The sequence below is a fragment of the Harmonia axyridis genome, chromosome 2 (genome assembly GCF_914767665.1).
Source record: "Harmonia axyridis chromosome 2, icHarAxyr1.1, whole genome shotgun sequence".
NCBI classification, from domain to species: domain Eukaryota; kingdom Metazoa; phylum Arthropoda; class Insecta; order Coleoptera; family Coccinellidae; genus Harmonia; species Harmonia axyridis.
The window spans coordinates 13,726,710-13,741,320 of record NC_059502.1 but is presented as its reverse complement, the minus strand read 5'-3'; the positions used below and the strand labels follow the sequence as shown (position 1 = coordinate 13,741,320).

At 35.1% G+C, this 14,611-nt stretch overlaps 2 protein-coding genes across 2 annotated transcripts in view; both read left to right on the top strand.

Moving 5' to 3' along the window:
• The first annotated feature begins 170 nt into the window (after positions 1-170).
• LOC123673746 (HIV Tat-specific factor 1) lies at positions 171-1,794 on the top strand. The gene is made up of 2 exons (XM_045608394.1): positions 171-321; positions 385-1,794. Exons 1-2 carry the CDS (start codon positions 288-290, stop codon positions 1,713-1,715), a joined length of 1,365 nt encoding a protein of 454 aa, XP_045464350.1. The 5' UTR covers positions 171-287; the 3' UTR covers positions 1,716-1,794.
• An 813-nt stretch (positions 1,795-2,607) lies between these two features.
• The window catches only part of LOC123673744, a 29,351-nt gene continuing 17,347 nt past the window's right edge, over positions 2,608-14,611 (top strand). The window contains exon 1 of the mRNA XM_045608391.1: positions 2,608-3,875. Within this exon, the coding sequence (XP_045464347.1) occupies positions 3,045-3,875 (831 nt within the window). The 5' untranslated portion in view covers positions 2,608-3,044. The remainder of the gene's footprint in view (positions 3,876-14,611) is intronic.

Sequence of the window (14,611 nt, the reverse complement as noted above, 5' to 3'; positions counted from 1 at the left end):
GGAAGAAAGGAGAATCATCGACAGCCCCATATTCGACTACAAGAATTAACGGTGAACACGCCAGTATTTTTATGATTTTATAAATAGAAATCTTAACTTATAGACAGCCTAACTTATGTCCGTTCATAATCAAAATATTCCATGTTTTATCTCAAACAAAAAAAAATTAATTTCTATGATCTATTTATCATAACCTCTGTTCAAAGTTTAACCTCAATATGTCAAACAAAACAAAAACTTGGATGTTTTCTAGCAATTTATATTGAATATTGGTTCGCTTATAAATAATGGAAGAAAGCATCATTGGAAAAACTATTGAAGGTAATTTTCTTAAACCCATCAAGTCAAACAACAAAAATATATTAAATAAAACATGAATTTTAGATGTATCGGATTCGAAAACAGGGGAAACTGAAGGAAACCCCACAGAAAACATTAACTCAGAAATAACGGATTCTATTGAAAATAATTCTAGCAAATCTTTCAAATCTAATGAAGAAGTAAAAGCTTATGATACAACTAATATCCATTATGAAGGACAGGTAGCTATTTATACAGATCCGTCGAATGGATATCAATATGAATGGTCGGCAGATAAAAATGAATGGATTCCTAAAAGTCTTGAATATGGATTTGAAAATGATACACATACCTACACTGATAGAGATGGTGTAAAATTTTTTTGGGACAAAGAGAAATCTGCTTGGTTCCCTAAAATAGATGATGACTTCATGGCACAGTATCAAATGAATTATGGCTTCATAGATAACACAAGCGATAATAAAAAAGCAGAGCCTCTTGAGGTAAAGAAAAATGAAAGTGCTATAAGATCGAGTGAAGAAGAGAAAGACATTGAAAAAAGCAGAATAGCAGGTGTGAAAAGAAAACCCTCAGAACCTACATGGTTTGAGGTAGATCAAACACAAAATACTAAAGTATATGTTTCAAATTTACCAACTGATATTACTGAAGAAGAATTCATAGAGCTCATGTCAAAATGTGGGCTTGTAATGAGAGACTTAACTGATGGTAGTTTTAAAATAAAATTGTACAAAGAGTCTGGAACTGACTTTTTGAAGGGAGATGCTTTGTGCACTTATATAAGAACAGAATCTGTTAATTTAGCTCTTGATTTGTTAGATGGATATAATTTTAAAGGCAAAAAAATAAAAGTAGAAAGAGCAAAATTTGAAATGAAAGGTCAGTATGATCCAAAACTCAAACCAAAAATGAAAAAAAGGAAAGAAAAACAAAAGCTCAAAAAGATGCAAGAGAAGTTGTTTGATTGGAGACCAGAAAAAGCTTTTGGGGAAAGATCAAAACATGAGAGAACAGTCATTGTGAAAAATCTGTTTGATCCTTCTGATTTTGACACAGATGTTGGACTCATACTAGAATTTCAACAAGATTTGAGAGAAGAGTGTGGTAAATTAGGAGAAGTAAAAAAAGTCATTTTATATGATAGGCACCCAGAAGGTGTTGCTCAAATAAATATGAGTAATCCTGAGGAAGCTGATGAAGTTGTAAAATTACTCAATGGACGTTTCTTTTCTAAGCGACAACTTACTGCGGAGATATGGGATGGTAAAACAAAGTTCAAAATAGCAGAAACAGATTCTCAAATCAGTCAGAGATTGGAGAAGTGGGATAAATTTTTAGAACAAGAAGATGGTCATAAAAATGAAACTAAGCCTCAAGATTCCAAACAAAGTTGAAACAGAAATTTGAATCTTCTGTTATAATAATCTACATAGTTCCAAGTCAGATGTAAATTGAATTAAAAAATGTTTTGAATTGGAATTTTTGTGTAAGATCTTATTGCCCAATCAAAACTCTGTGTATATATTCATTTTAATAATAAAATATTTTATATAATGAGTAAAACTGTAACTAATATAATATGAGTTAATATAGGAAGAAAAATTCGAATTGAAAAAAACAATTATTCCATGATTTCTCATAATTTAACAAATGAACTATTAGGTATATGAGAATAGATCGAATAGAGTTTGGGAAAGGATTTCAAATTGTAAATCTTCATACTCTTGTAAGAAAACATGTAATATTCGAATAATTATAAAACAACTGTCACTTTTCCAATAATTTATTGTTTAGAAATCCTTCAACAGAAATTAAAGAGATTCTATTAGTTGATTACCAAAATTGCCTAAAACATTGCTGAAAATTGATTAAAAATTCGAGGATAGCCTACTTGGCGCCAGACTATAATTTTGTTTGATTTTTTATATGGTTCTGGAGACGAAATCAACATTGAATTTTGTATCAAGATTTGAATTATTATTATACACCTTCAAGCAAAATTTTAACTTCGTAGGATCGTCCGTCACATTAATATTGGGTTTCTTTCGATCAAAATTATAATAAGCTACCACAGATCCAATCTGATAAGAAATGCATCAAATTTCTATGTACCTGGTTCGTACGGGATTTCCCAATCTGTGCATAGAGAACCACAACAATTTTTTTCGGCGCTAATTTTGAAATAAATAATGCCGCCCCGACTTGTGCGCAGACATCAATATTATTATTCTATCTTTTTTTCACCTTCGCTTTGTGTATAAGTCTATTACTCTCGCAAATTACATCGTTCATGAATGGTTGGGGGGACTGGAAGTTGACACTGACAGCAATAATCAACTGTCTGCACTTGTGTAGTGTAGTGAATCTCCTGTCCGGTAGTGAGGTTACAGTTTGTAATGAATTTCCGCTAGGATTACGTTTGTTTTAACGTATCGCTCCGTTAATCATTATGAAGCCTGAAAAAAACTGAATGTCTGGTTTATCGAATGATTCGGTCACGGGTATGTCTGTGAGGAATTCTCTTGGCAGTAAGAGAAGTACATTAGTTTCATCCTATTTTCATCAATTCATCACAGAAAACTTCAGGAAAATTGCATTTATAACTGAAGATAACATAGAGTGAATTACATGAATCCATTATTACGCTTCAACATTGAATTCTATCCCAAATGTTGTGATCCTTGGTAATTACATTAGTTTTGAGTTGGAGGTATGCAAAAGCCATGGATTCTGGTCTTGGGAGTGATGAGGATCGCAGAGGTAGGACTAAGGAACAGAAACAACTCAGAAACCAACAATTATTAAGTGGCTGCTTTATCGATGCAGCCAGTCTCTCTGATGATGCTGATGTTGATCAGAGAAGGAATGATGAACGAAGACAGGGAGCACTCATATTTCAATCTTCAATACCCCAATTTTCTATGCTTCAAATGTCTGGCTCAGAAGTAGACAACAATTTTTCCCATTCGGATATACCTGGTACTTTTATAGAGACCTCAACTCCTTTCAACTCAATTGTGCAGGTAGATTCAGATGATTCTGCCAGGAAATCCCCTCTTGGGTTTTATGTTGATTTGAGTGAAGTTCCAGATATTCCTAAAAGTGCTCCATCAAGTATTAAAAAGAATATATTCTCTATGGTAATTGATTTTGAAGCACCCAAAAAGGAAAAGCCACTATCTTTATCCTCTCATGTATTACAAAGAAAAGGCAAGTTTGCTAAACAGAATGGAAAACATAGTGAAAGCCTTTCAGGTAGTGGAAGCTCTCTAAATTCTGTACCAGGGCCAAGTAGGGAATGTCAAGAACCCTATGTAGAAGCTAACAACAATTTATATATAGAAAAAAGTACTTCCAGTTTATCTAGTAGTAATGAAGAAATAGTACTAGAAAATAATGATAAAAGTTGTAATTCAGTAGAAAAAGATGTAGAAGAACCTAAAGAAGAATGTGAACCAGCAGAAGTTGAAAAAAATAATTCACTACCATGTAGCAACAGCTCACTGCCTGAAGATCAGCAAATTGAGATTGAAGAAGAAAAAAATGAAGTTAAGGTATGTGACTTCTGATTAATTTCAACATATTCAACTCAAATAAATCTCTACATCTTATTTATTTTTAAATATAGTTATGACTATAATGAAAAGTTACTTCATATATTATTCATTTCTATTTATTTATAAATTCGGGTTATTTATTTATATTGACTGCAGAATTGATAGAGATAAACAATTGAATTTGGACAGTAATTATATGAAAGAATGAAAGATTAAGATGATACCAATTATAAAGAAGGTATTTCATTTTTTGTTCATTACTCAATAATGGTTTGGTTTGAGTATCTATTTATCTATGAGATAATTAGTCTGTTGCATTATAATTTTATCTTTTGACTGATTTGAGGATATCTAGAGTGTTCAAGGACGATGATGTAGATAACAAGTCATTTATGGGAAAAATAATTTTGTTGACTGTATTTTATTGAGTCTGAAAGCTAGTATACCTTCTCACATGCATTTTTCAAATGTCAATCATTTCCAATAATAAATTTTTGGAATTTATTGAGACGAATATCTGATTGAAAAAAATTATGAGTACGCCCTACAAAAATGAAAGTGTCATTTTTTTAGTTGAATCCTCAGTTATTTGGACTCGTAATTGAGATTGTGAAATAATTTCTGCTGAAAAAATTTTACTATGGTTTCAAAAAAGTATATATTTTTCACTCAAAAATGATTTTAGCAGTGACGTAAAAGAATATTCTGTTTCAATTTGGTACCAAAGTTTCGGGCACCCTATATATGTATAGGTCTTTCATTTCTATGCTCGCAACTCTAGAAATGAATAAAGTCAATATATTTGTTATTTACCCAGCTAATTCCAAAGATTCATTATTGGAGGTAATTAAAACACCTAAAATAGTTAACTTAAGTCCTCAATATCAATCACGAATAGGATTTGATTGCCAAGTTCAAAATCGAAATTCATTATGTGTCGAGATAACGCGAATTGCGTACAATGAGCAAGCTTATCCGATTATGCATTTAGTTAACGTAACGATTTCCTGAATTCTGTCCAGTTGAATCGAGCAATTACATCAGGAATTAGAACAACACGAATAGAGTCACAGAGGTCGAGCGAAAATGTTTCCGAATTCATGGTTACTTATAAATAGATGCAACAATAGGTTTATTGGAATTCGGAAATTCTTCGCTAGAGTATTTTGAGATACATTGGCGGAAATGTTAAGCATTCCTCTACTTTATATTGAAGCCCCTCGATTCATCTTGTTGGATTTATACCGAATTCTTTTACGAATTCCCAGACAACAATTCTGAAGGGTATGAGTAAGAAGAGATAAATGTTTGTGTCTATGACAAGGGTACGTTTAAGTGATTTTTGAGGTTAACGGAACTTCGTGCGATAAGACAATCAAATTGCATTTTCAAAGAGTGTTATCAAACATATCTGTACTCTATGGTCTATCAGCTGTAAGGGTGATGTTCCATTAGGTTATATGTATTTCATATGTGAATTATTCACGAAAACCAATCAATTAAACGACGATCCATTCTAGCAAGTAAAAATTTTGGGTATAGATGTACAAAACCAATTTCAAGCTTGATGCAAAATTCCATTTAGCTGATATCGTTTTCCATCGTTAATGGCATACCTTCCACTTTACAATGAAATAATGGATTTAGGTGTACAACTTTGCATCCGCCGTTTTGCAATAGATAGCTGTAACGGTCAGTGGTAGTCGAAAAAAATTGATCGAAGATGTCATACAATAAGCTTAGGTATTTGTAAACAAAACGCCAACGAAATATTAGTCGATTTGTGTCTGCATCATAAAGTTATTCTCGGTTAAACATGTCAGCTTACGAGCCAAATTCTCGTCATTTGCGGGAGGTTTTAACTTTCTGCTTCAATCTGAATAAATCTGCGGCTAAGACTCATCGAATGCTCTCAAATACCTATGGTGGGGCTGCTATTACATAGTGGAAGAACGTGCCGAGAGTAGTTCCAATGCTTCAAAAACGGAGTTTTCGACGTCGAAGACCAGCATGGCAGTGGAAGAGAGAAGTTTTTCGAAGATGCAGAATTGGAGGCATTGCTTGGTCAAGACTCGTGTCAAACGCAACAAGAATTGTCATTTGGAGGGACGCAACAAGCCAGAAAGAAGGAAATTGAGTGCCGTACGAGTTGAAGCCGATAGATGTTGAACGGTGTTTGTTTGCTTGTGAACAGCTGCTTGCAAGGCAAAAACGAAAGGGATTTCTGCATCGCATTGTGACTGGAGAAGAAAAATGAGTTCATTACGATAATCCCAAGCGCAGAAAATCATAGGGATATCCCGGCCATGCTTCCACGTCCACGGCCAAACCGAATATACACAGTTCCAAGGTCATGCTACATGAGTTGTTGAAAACGAGTGAAACAGTCACAAGCGATGGTTATCGAACGTAATTAATGCGTATGAGCCGAGCATTGAAAGACAAACGGCCGCAATACAACGAGAGGCATGATGAAGTGATTTTACAGCATGGCAATGCTCGACCCTATGTTGCGAAAGTAGTAAAGATATACTTAGAAACGTTGATATGGGAAGTCCTACCCCACCCGCCGTATTTTCTCTACGTTGCTCCCTCAGACTATCACTTGTTTCGATCAGTGGCCCACGGCCTGGCTGAACAGCACTTCCGATCTTATGATGAAGTAAAAAATTGGATCGATTCGTGGATCGCTTCAAGAGATGACCAGTTTTTCCAATGCGGGATTCGTACGCTGCCCGAAAGATCGGAGAAAGTAGTGGCCAGCGATGGACAATACTTTGATTTGAATCATAAATGTATCACCAGTATTTTACAATAAAGCCTCGAATTTCGGTAAAAACGGCGGAAGCAAAGTTGTACGCCTATGTATCTTAAAATATACTGTTTTTTTGTTTTTAATATCAAAACTAAACCCTTTATTGAAAAACGCTTCGTTTAAAGGTAAGTATACGGTTATTTGGTATCAAAAGCGCAATAGGCGTATCAATAAACGAAAACCAAAAAGCTCATGGCTCATATTCGGTGCTCTCCTAAAATTTATAAATCATCAATTCGATCCACTATCTCTGCAGTCATGAAAAAAAAAGCAAAAATAGTTCGATTAAATAAACATTATGTTGTAACATTGAAAACGCGGTTAATTGAACGCATATTCTCTTCAGGTTCCCATAATGTCGAATTCGACGTCGAACAGATGTTGTAAATGTAAACCCGCCACCAGACATTAATTTTCAGAAACAACCTTCGACGGCCGTGACTCATCCTTTATAATCGAAACCTTCGAAAAAAATAAGCGAACGAACGTACATCGATGGTCGGTTTTGAGCGCAAATACCTACAGTAAATTTGCTTTTTAAAATTACGTGCATTCTACGTGAAGCAGCGTGGAAAGCTACCTTAACTCCGCCGACTTTCGGAGAATTTTCATCCGGTGAAGGTTGCTCGTCTCGTGGCTATCACGTTGTTTTGATGCTAATAAATTCACCTTGCTTCAAACGACACTGCAATTTTTGCATTATCGTAAAATGCCTTAAGTTGTATGGAAAGATCTCTCGATTATTGACATGATGCGGAAAAAAAACGACCGGTGCCATTTCAGGTCAATACGGCGGTTATTCGTAAGATTTAAGGATCTAAACTTTTATCCACGAGATATTTTCTCAACTTTTAGTTTACGATTATGACAACGTCATTGTCTAAGCTAAGGATTAGACTGTAGTTTTTTTCAGTCACAGGAATATTTCATATTCGATTCATTTAGATTTATTGAGTTTTTGGCCCTTGACATCGCATTGATATCCCCGATTCAAAAACTATTAGCTTTCTTTCCACAATATTTTTTGCCGCATATAACGTTTAAATAATATTCTTCATTAACTGTACCACCTGCAGAAAACTTCAGAACAGAAATCCATGTACACCATGTAGGATCGCCTCCACTGGTCGCATTGACAGTGTTGTTTTTAGTTTAATCCATAGAGTAATAAACATAGATAGAGGGAGCATACGCAATTTTTAATCATACGGATTTTCAATAAGATTGCTCTACGTTCCACACAAGCAACGAAACAATCGCAATTTTACAAGAAAAGTTTCCTGTCAGTGTTTCTTCTCGAAAAGGTGATCACTATTGGCAATGTAGATCTAGTGATTTAACACTTTTAGACCTTTTTCTTTGGGACCACGTGAAAGTTCTATGTTCTATGCCAATTGTCCACAATCGATTCAAGTCCTTAAAGATGGAATTGGTGAAGTTATCGCGGACATACAGCTGCAAATGTGCGAATTGTTCATGGAAAATTTCTTGAAAAGGACATGGTGCTGCAACCGTAGCCTTGGCGGCCATTTGGCTTATCCATCCCATCGTTTTCCATTGTTAATGACATACCTTCCTCTTTACAATGAAATAAACATCCTTTGATTTCTCTGATATCAAAATGAAACTTTTTATTGGCAAACCCTTTGTATAACCAAAATAGTTTTTGATAATTCTGTTTCAATTTTGTACCATAGTTTCGGGCATCCTTTATATGCTCATTTCATTTCTATGCTTGCAACTCTAGAAATGAATAAAGTCAATATTTGTTATTTACTCAGCTAATTCCAAAGATTTATTGTTGGAGATAATAAAACAGGTGAAATAATTAACTTGAGTCCTCTTATTGGAAAACCCTTTGTATAACCAAAATAGTTTTTGAAATTTGCGTGAAATTTGCAGTATCTTTATTATTGAAATTGAAGAACTACCCAAAAATGTGAGCGTTTCAAATCGAAATTTGCTTTCTTACTTAGTATCTAGGCTTCTATACTTTTGAGATACATTAATATAAATTGCCTCTTTGAACGAAGGTAATCAATCAGTCAATCAATCATCTTACGAAGAACCCCATCAGGAGTCATGCCCAACTGGATTTTTGCAATCTCCGCTCAACGTCATAACGGTACGTTATCGAAGATGTTTAATAGCTTATATCGTCCCAGATCGAGTCGAGATTTCTGGTTTGGTGAGTTATTATACGATCATACGTACAGATGTAGCAAATTTACAACTGCTCGTCTTGCAAGTGCGAAATTCGAATTATTCGACTGCCTCACGTCTCACTTCGGGTAAACAAAGGACCCGAGGACTACGCCTTTCACATTTTTTAATAGCTGTACGATTGTTGCTATCAACTCGGAACATCGTTATGGAGATTACGAGAGAAGCATAATGGATGAGGTTCCTATGCTGGTCGGTGTATTGTTTCCGATGATAAACCTTGGGATCATGAAAAGAAAATATTTTTCTCTATTTCAGTATCGTAATGAGTTCATTACAGTACTAAAAACAGTGCTGTAATGAACTCATTACAGCATTGTTTTCAGTTAAATTTTTCGTTTTGTGGTTGTCTACACACGCCAATGGTCACTATAATATAATTTGGATATTGTGAAAAGATTTGCAACTTTATTCTGGTGGTGTAAAATCCATTTCGTCATAAATCACGAATTTAATGCGTAATTATAAATTATTTCAAAATTCGAAACGTACGATTCAAATTCCGTAATCTGTCAATTTTCATAGCAGTCACACCAACTGCCAAGATACAATACAAAAGTCACTCGGATGTATTATCTGAATTTTGCATTGAATTTCGACAATACTTCAAAAAACTTGACTGAATTAGAGAAAATACTACACTAATACTCGTTGCAGAAGACAATTCCAACACTCTTGCGTTCGTGTTGGAATAGCAGCCCATTCTGCAACTTGTTTTAATTTTAAAATATACTATTTTTAAATCGTTCATGAATGCCTTCTTTTTCGGAGAAAATTCAGACCACAAAATACACTAATGCAGCATTCTGATTGGTCAATATGAAATGAACTTTCTCGGACTTTCCCCCTGACACTTAACTGTGTCAATATAAATCCGAATCTACCACGAAAATTTCAATTTTCTAACACTTCTCATTCGGGAGTTATCATGTTTACAGTCGGACGGACCCCCAGAGTAATAAACACAGATAGAGGGAGCATATGTAATTTTCAGTAAGCAAATTTCGTCCCCAACATGAACTATTAAATTTGACAAGAAGCGCGTGGAAATCAAAACGCATCAGTGATACGATATTTCACTCAATTCGCGAGTTTCTCCACAAAGAACGCACTTCTTATGTCCCATAGTGAATCAACGTTTTATATTAACTCAAAATATATTGAATTAATATGAAATTCAGAACTTCAAGCGCGCCAAACGACATAATACAACCGATGACACTAGGAGAGCAAAAGTTGCCAAACCATGGATTTCAGCAGATAGATACAGAAAATAATAAATATTCTGCTTATAATAGATTCGACAATTAAGAGAAATATCGGATTCCAAATAATAAAATTTGTATATTTAATCAGGAATCACTCAAATGAATTTATTTCATTCAATATAATAAACATTCATAATGATATAGGAAAATTGTGGATTTGAAAATATATCACAATCTGACAACGTAATCCAACCATGTTGGGGACATGTAAAAATTGCATATACTTCCTCTATCTATGTTTATTACTCTATGGACGGACCGAATCAAATTTGAAGAGGCATTCGTCATCAGAAATCGTTTGAGATAATTCTCGAGTCGAAAATTGAAAAATGAAGTCATTTTGACGAAATACTTAACGCCCTGTCTGGAGAACGACCGCTGGTAAAATTGTGTCTCATCATTTTTGTCCCGTGTAGAAGGCCTCATTAACATCAAAACTACGCGTGGGTATTCTATCTCCATAGGTGGGAATCATATTATATGCAGATATCAAGAGGAAAAAGAATGGACTGTCCTCTGCCATGCGATGCTTCGTGAGAACGACACGTCGAAATTGAAAGCGTATTCAATGTTTGCTAAATATAGCAGTATGAGCATCATACCGCCTTCCATATTTGAATAAGACCTAGACTTTGACTTCCATGGAAGAATCCGACGTAGTAAAAAAAGTGGCCATAACTTTCGTTTTTAGAAAAGTCGAATGTTTCTTGCTTGTCTAATTGGATGAGACTACGCCTTCTATGTGTGTTCGATTTCTAACAAATTTGAAACAAGTTCCGAACCTTTATAAACTAGTTCTGATAATTCGTTTTAGAATTATCACTTTTATTGTACGGTAATCTCGAAATTGGTGTAGGAACTTGTTTTCAACGTGAAGAAATTGACCCTGTTACTTTGTTGTATGTTTGTTTTTCGAATATCCGCTTTCAGAAGAGGGAACTCAAGCAAACTTGTTAAAAAATATTTGAAGGTTTCAACTTTGATATCTTTTCTTAATACTGTCAAAACTTTTCAATTCTTTTCAAGGTGTTTTCATTATTTTATTTTGGTTCAACATCACTGAAAGCAAATTTTCTGAAGAATTTTATAACTCCTAAAAGAAAACTTTGGAATCTTACGAAGAAAAAATGTTACCCCCTTCTGAAATTTTACAATTTAGATCCGCCTTAGAGTAAGATTGCTCGAATTGTTGCTCCGTGAAGTTAATCAAAATATTGAGAAATAGCACCCAAGAAAATATTTCAAACAAGGTAGGCCTAGAAAATAGAGCATTTCATCGCACTCAATTATAAATTCGACGAATATGAGTGGAGTACAAACCGTAATACTGACTGAAGTAACCTGTCACTGTGTGAATAAAAAAGTCAAAACAGTCGCCTAATCAGTGGTTATCTCTCCTTACTCGATACCATCATAAAGCGGTCCATACACTCACATGGCTTCTACTGTGAATCTTACTGGCGTTGATGCAAAGCGTATAATTGAAGAAATCCAACAAAATAGGACGGAATTAAAGATTGCTATTGATGCCAGTGAAGCACGAATACAATTGCGAATAGAAGAATCATCCAAGAGAATAAAACAACTGGAAGTCGAAAATTCTTTTCTGAAGCAGAAAATCGAAAAATTAGAACGGCAGCAGAAGTCGAATAACGTTGTCATATTTGGACTTGATAGAGAGCGGCACGAAATCACTTTCGATTTTATTCAGGGCCAGTTAAAGTCGCTGCTCCAGGTGGATCTTGCAGCAAGTGAAATAAAAGACATATATTGCTTGGGATCAAAAAAAAACTGCCCTGTGAAAGTTGAATTTGTATCTAATCTCACCAAGAAGTACATATTTACAAACTGTAAGAAACTGAAGGGAACCAAGGTATCCATCTCACAAGACCTAACCTCCAAACAAAGAGAGGAACAGTCAGTTCTGAAGAGGAATCTACAGACCCAGAGACAAAACACAGGCAAAAGATCTTTTATTAAAGGAAATAAACTAGTGGTTGATGGGGTAGAATACACAGTAAATCAACTACTGGAGACCGAAAAAGAAAAAGCCATTAGGACAAATAGTGCCCCATCGACACCTACTCAACCACTCCTCCGTGAAGAATTTGAAGTGGAAACGGCCAAGATTCTGGAAGCAGCGATCAAATCAAACATTGGAACCCCCAAAAGCAGCGGAAACCTTGGAATCGATAAGAAACAACTCCAGAAACAATCGACTAACCAAATCATCGAAAAAGTGAAGACAAGGTCAATAAGTGACAGGGAAAAGAAGAAACTTCCCAATTTGTCACACGTGAACTCTGCGCGGCTGCAGTGATGGGATAATGTTGGGAGTCTGTTTTGTATGTCGTGGTCAAGCTGGAGGTCTGTGCATGATCAGGTGAGTCAAACTGTAACATGGATCCCTATATAAGAGACTTTGTTGTGGTTAAGTTGGATTCGTTCTCCTTGAGTACTGGTGAAGAGGTCAAAAAAGTTTTAGAAGTCAATAATCCACATGATGATTTCAAGATCATTCATAATAACATTCGCAGTTTGTCAAATAACTTCGATGAATTTTTGATCACTCTAGATCAATTAGAAGTATCATTCGACTGTATTGTACTTACCGAGACGCGCATTATTCCTGATATTAAAGTCTTCAACATTCCTGGATACAAAACAATCTACAATTCTGGAAATTTAAATCAAAACGACGGAGTTGTAATGTTTGTGAAATCAGAGGCGTACGTGTCTCACACCACAATCAGTCTAAATGGAAGTTTCCTCCTGAGGGCCAAGATGAATGTACATGGCTCAGTTTTCAATGTAGATGGCATATATAGATCGCCAGCTACAGATATTGATTCATTTGTTGACGAACTGAATACTGTTTTGGGTAGGGAGAATGAAACTTTTCACTATGGTATAGTTATTGGTGATATGAATATTGATTTGTTGGGTGCCTCTTGTGATACTGAATTTTATCTGAATACCATGAGTGAACACGGATATATTTCCGCGATAAATACACCTACAAGAGAACAAAAGAAATCTCGCACATGTATAGATCATATGTTTATAAAATCAAAATATCATAACTATGACTCAATCTTGCCAATTACGTACGAAACATCGATTACAGACCATTACACGGTTTTGGCCCAAATAGTCCTCGAAAATAGTAAGAGTATAAAAGATGATAAAGTACGGTACTATAAACAGATAGATGAAAAAAGGTTCTTAGAAAATATAAAGGGGGAAAACTGGAATAATATCTATCATTGCGACAATCTTGACTCTGCAACAGATGAATTAGTCAGGGTTATAAGGACTAACTTGGATGAGTGTACGAAATTTATAAGGATCAACAGTAAACAGAGAGCACGAAAAAAGTGGATGACCAAATCTCTCGTCAATTCTGTTAATAAGAAGAATAATATGTATCATAAAGTGAAAAGTGACCCAGAAAATACTGCCTTTTCTGAAGAATACAAAGAGTATAAGGGAAAACTGAGTAAACTCGTAAAGATTGCCAAGACTTCATACTATAGAAAACGCCTGGCAGAAGAAAGAAATGATTCTAGGGGGCTTTGGCGGACTGTGAATGAAATATTGACTAAAGATGAACCTTCACCAATAAAATTGATAACGACAAAGAATAATGAACAGATCAATGAGAGTGTCGAAATAGCTAACAAATTCAATGAATACTTTATATCGGTGGGTGGAAGGCTAGCTGAGGATATTGATAGAAATTCAGATTACCAAGAAAGAAGAAGATTGTGTGACCACTCAATTTTCCTATATCCTGCAACTGAAAGTGAATTGATAGAGATAATATCACAACTTAAAAATAAAAAAGCCCCTGGCATCGATAACATCAAAGCAGAAACCCTCAAACTTATTTCCAACTATATATCGAAACCACTCAATTACATAGTTAATAAATCGCTGGAAAAGGGGTATTTCCCCTCAGCATTTAAAACGGCTATGGTGATACCTATCCATAAAAGTGGAATGAAGACTGATGTCTCAAATTATAGGCCTATCGCCTTGATAACATGTCTGGCCAAAATATTGGAGAAGGTTATACAAAAGAGGTTGAATAAATTCCTGCAAAAGTACAATCTGATGTCAGAATCGCAGTATGGATTTAGAGAGAACATGTCGACTCAGGACCCGATAAGGATTTTGACGCAACATATATATCGATGCTTGGATGGGTCCAGGCCGTCGATTGGTGTTTTTATAGATCTGAGAAAGGCCTTTGATACCGTAGACCACGCTATATTATTGAAAACTCTAGAGGATGTGGGGATAAGAGGTATAGCACAAGATCTTTTCAAAAGCTATCTACTAAATAGGCAGCAAAGAGTGAAAATTGGTGACGGTGTGAGTGATGAAAAAACTATTGAATGTGGTGTACCTCAGGGAACGGTCCT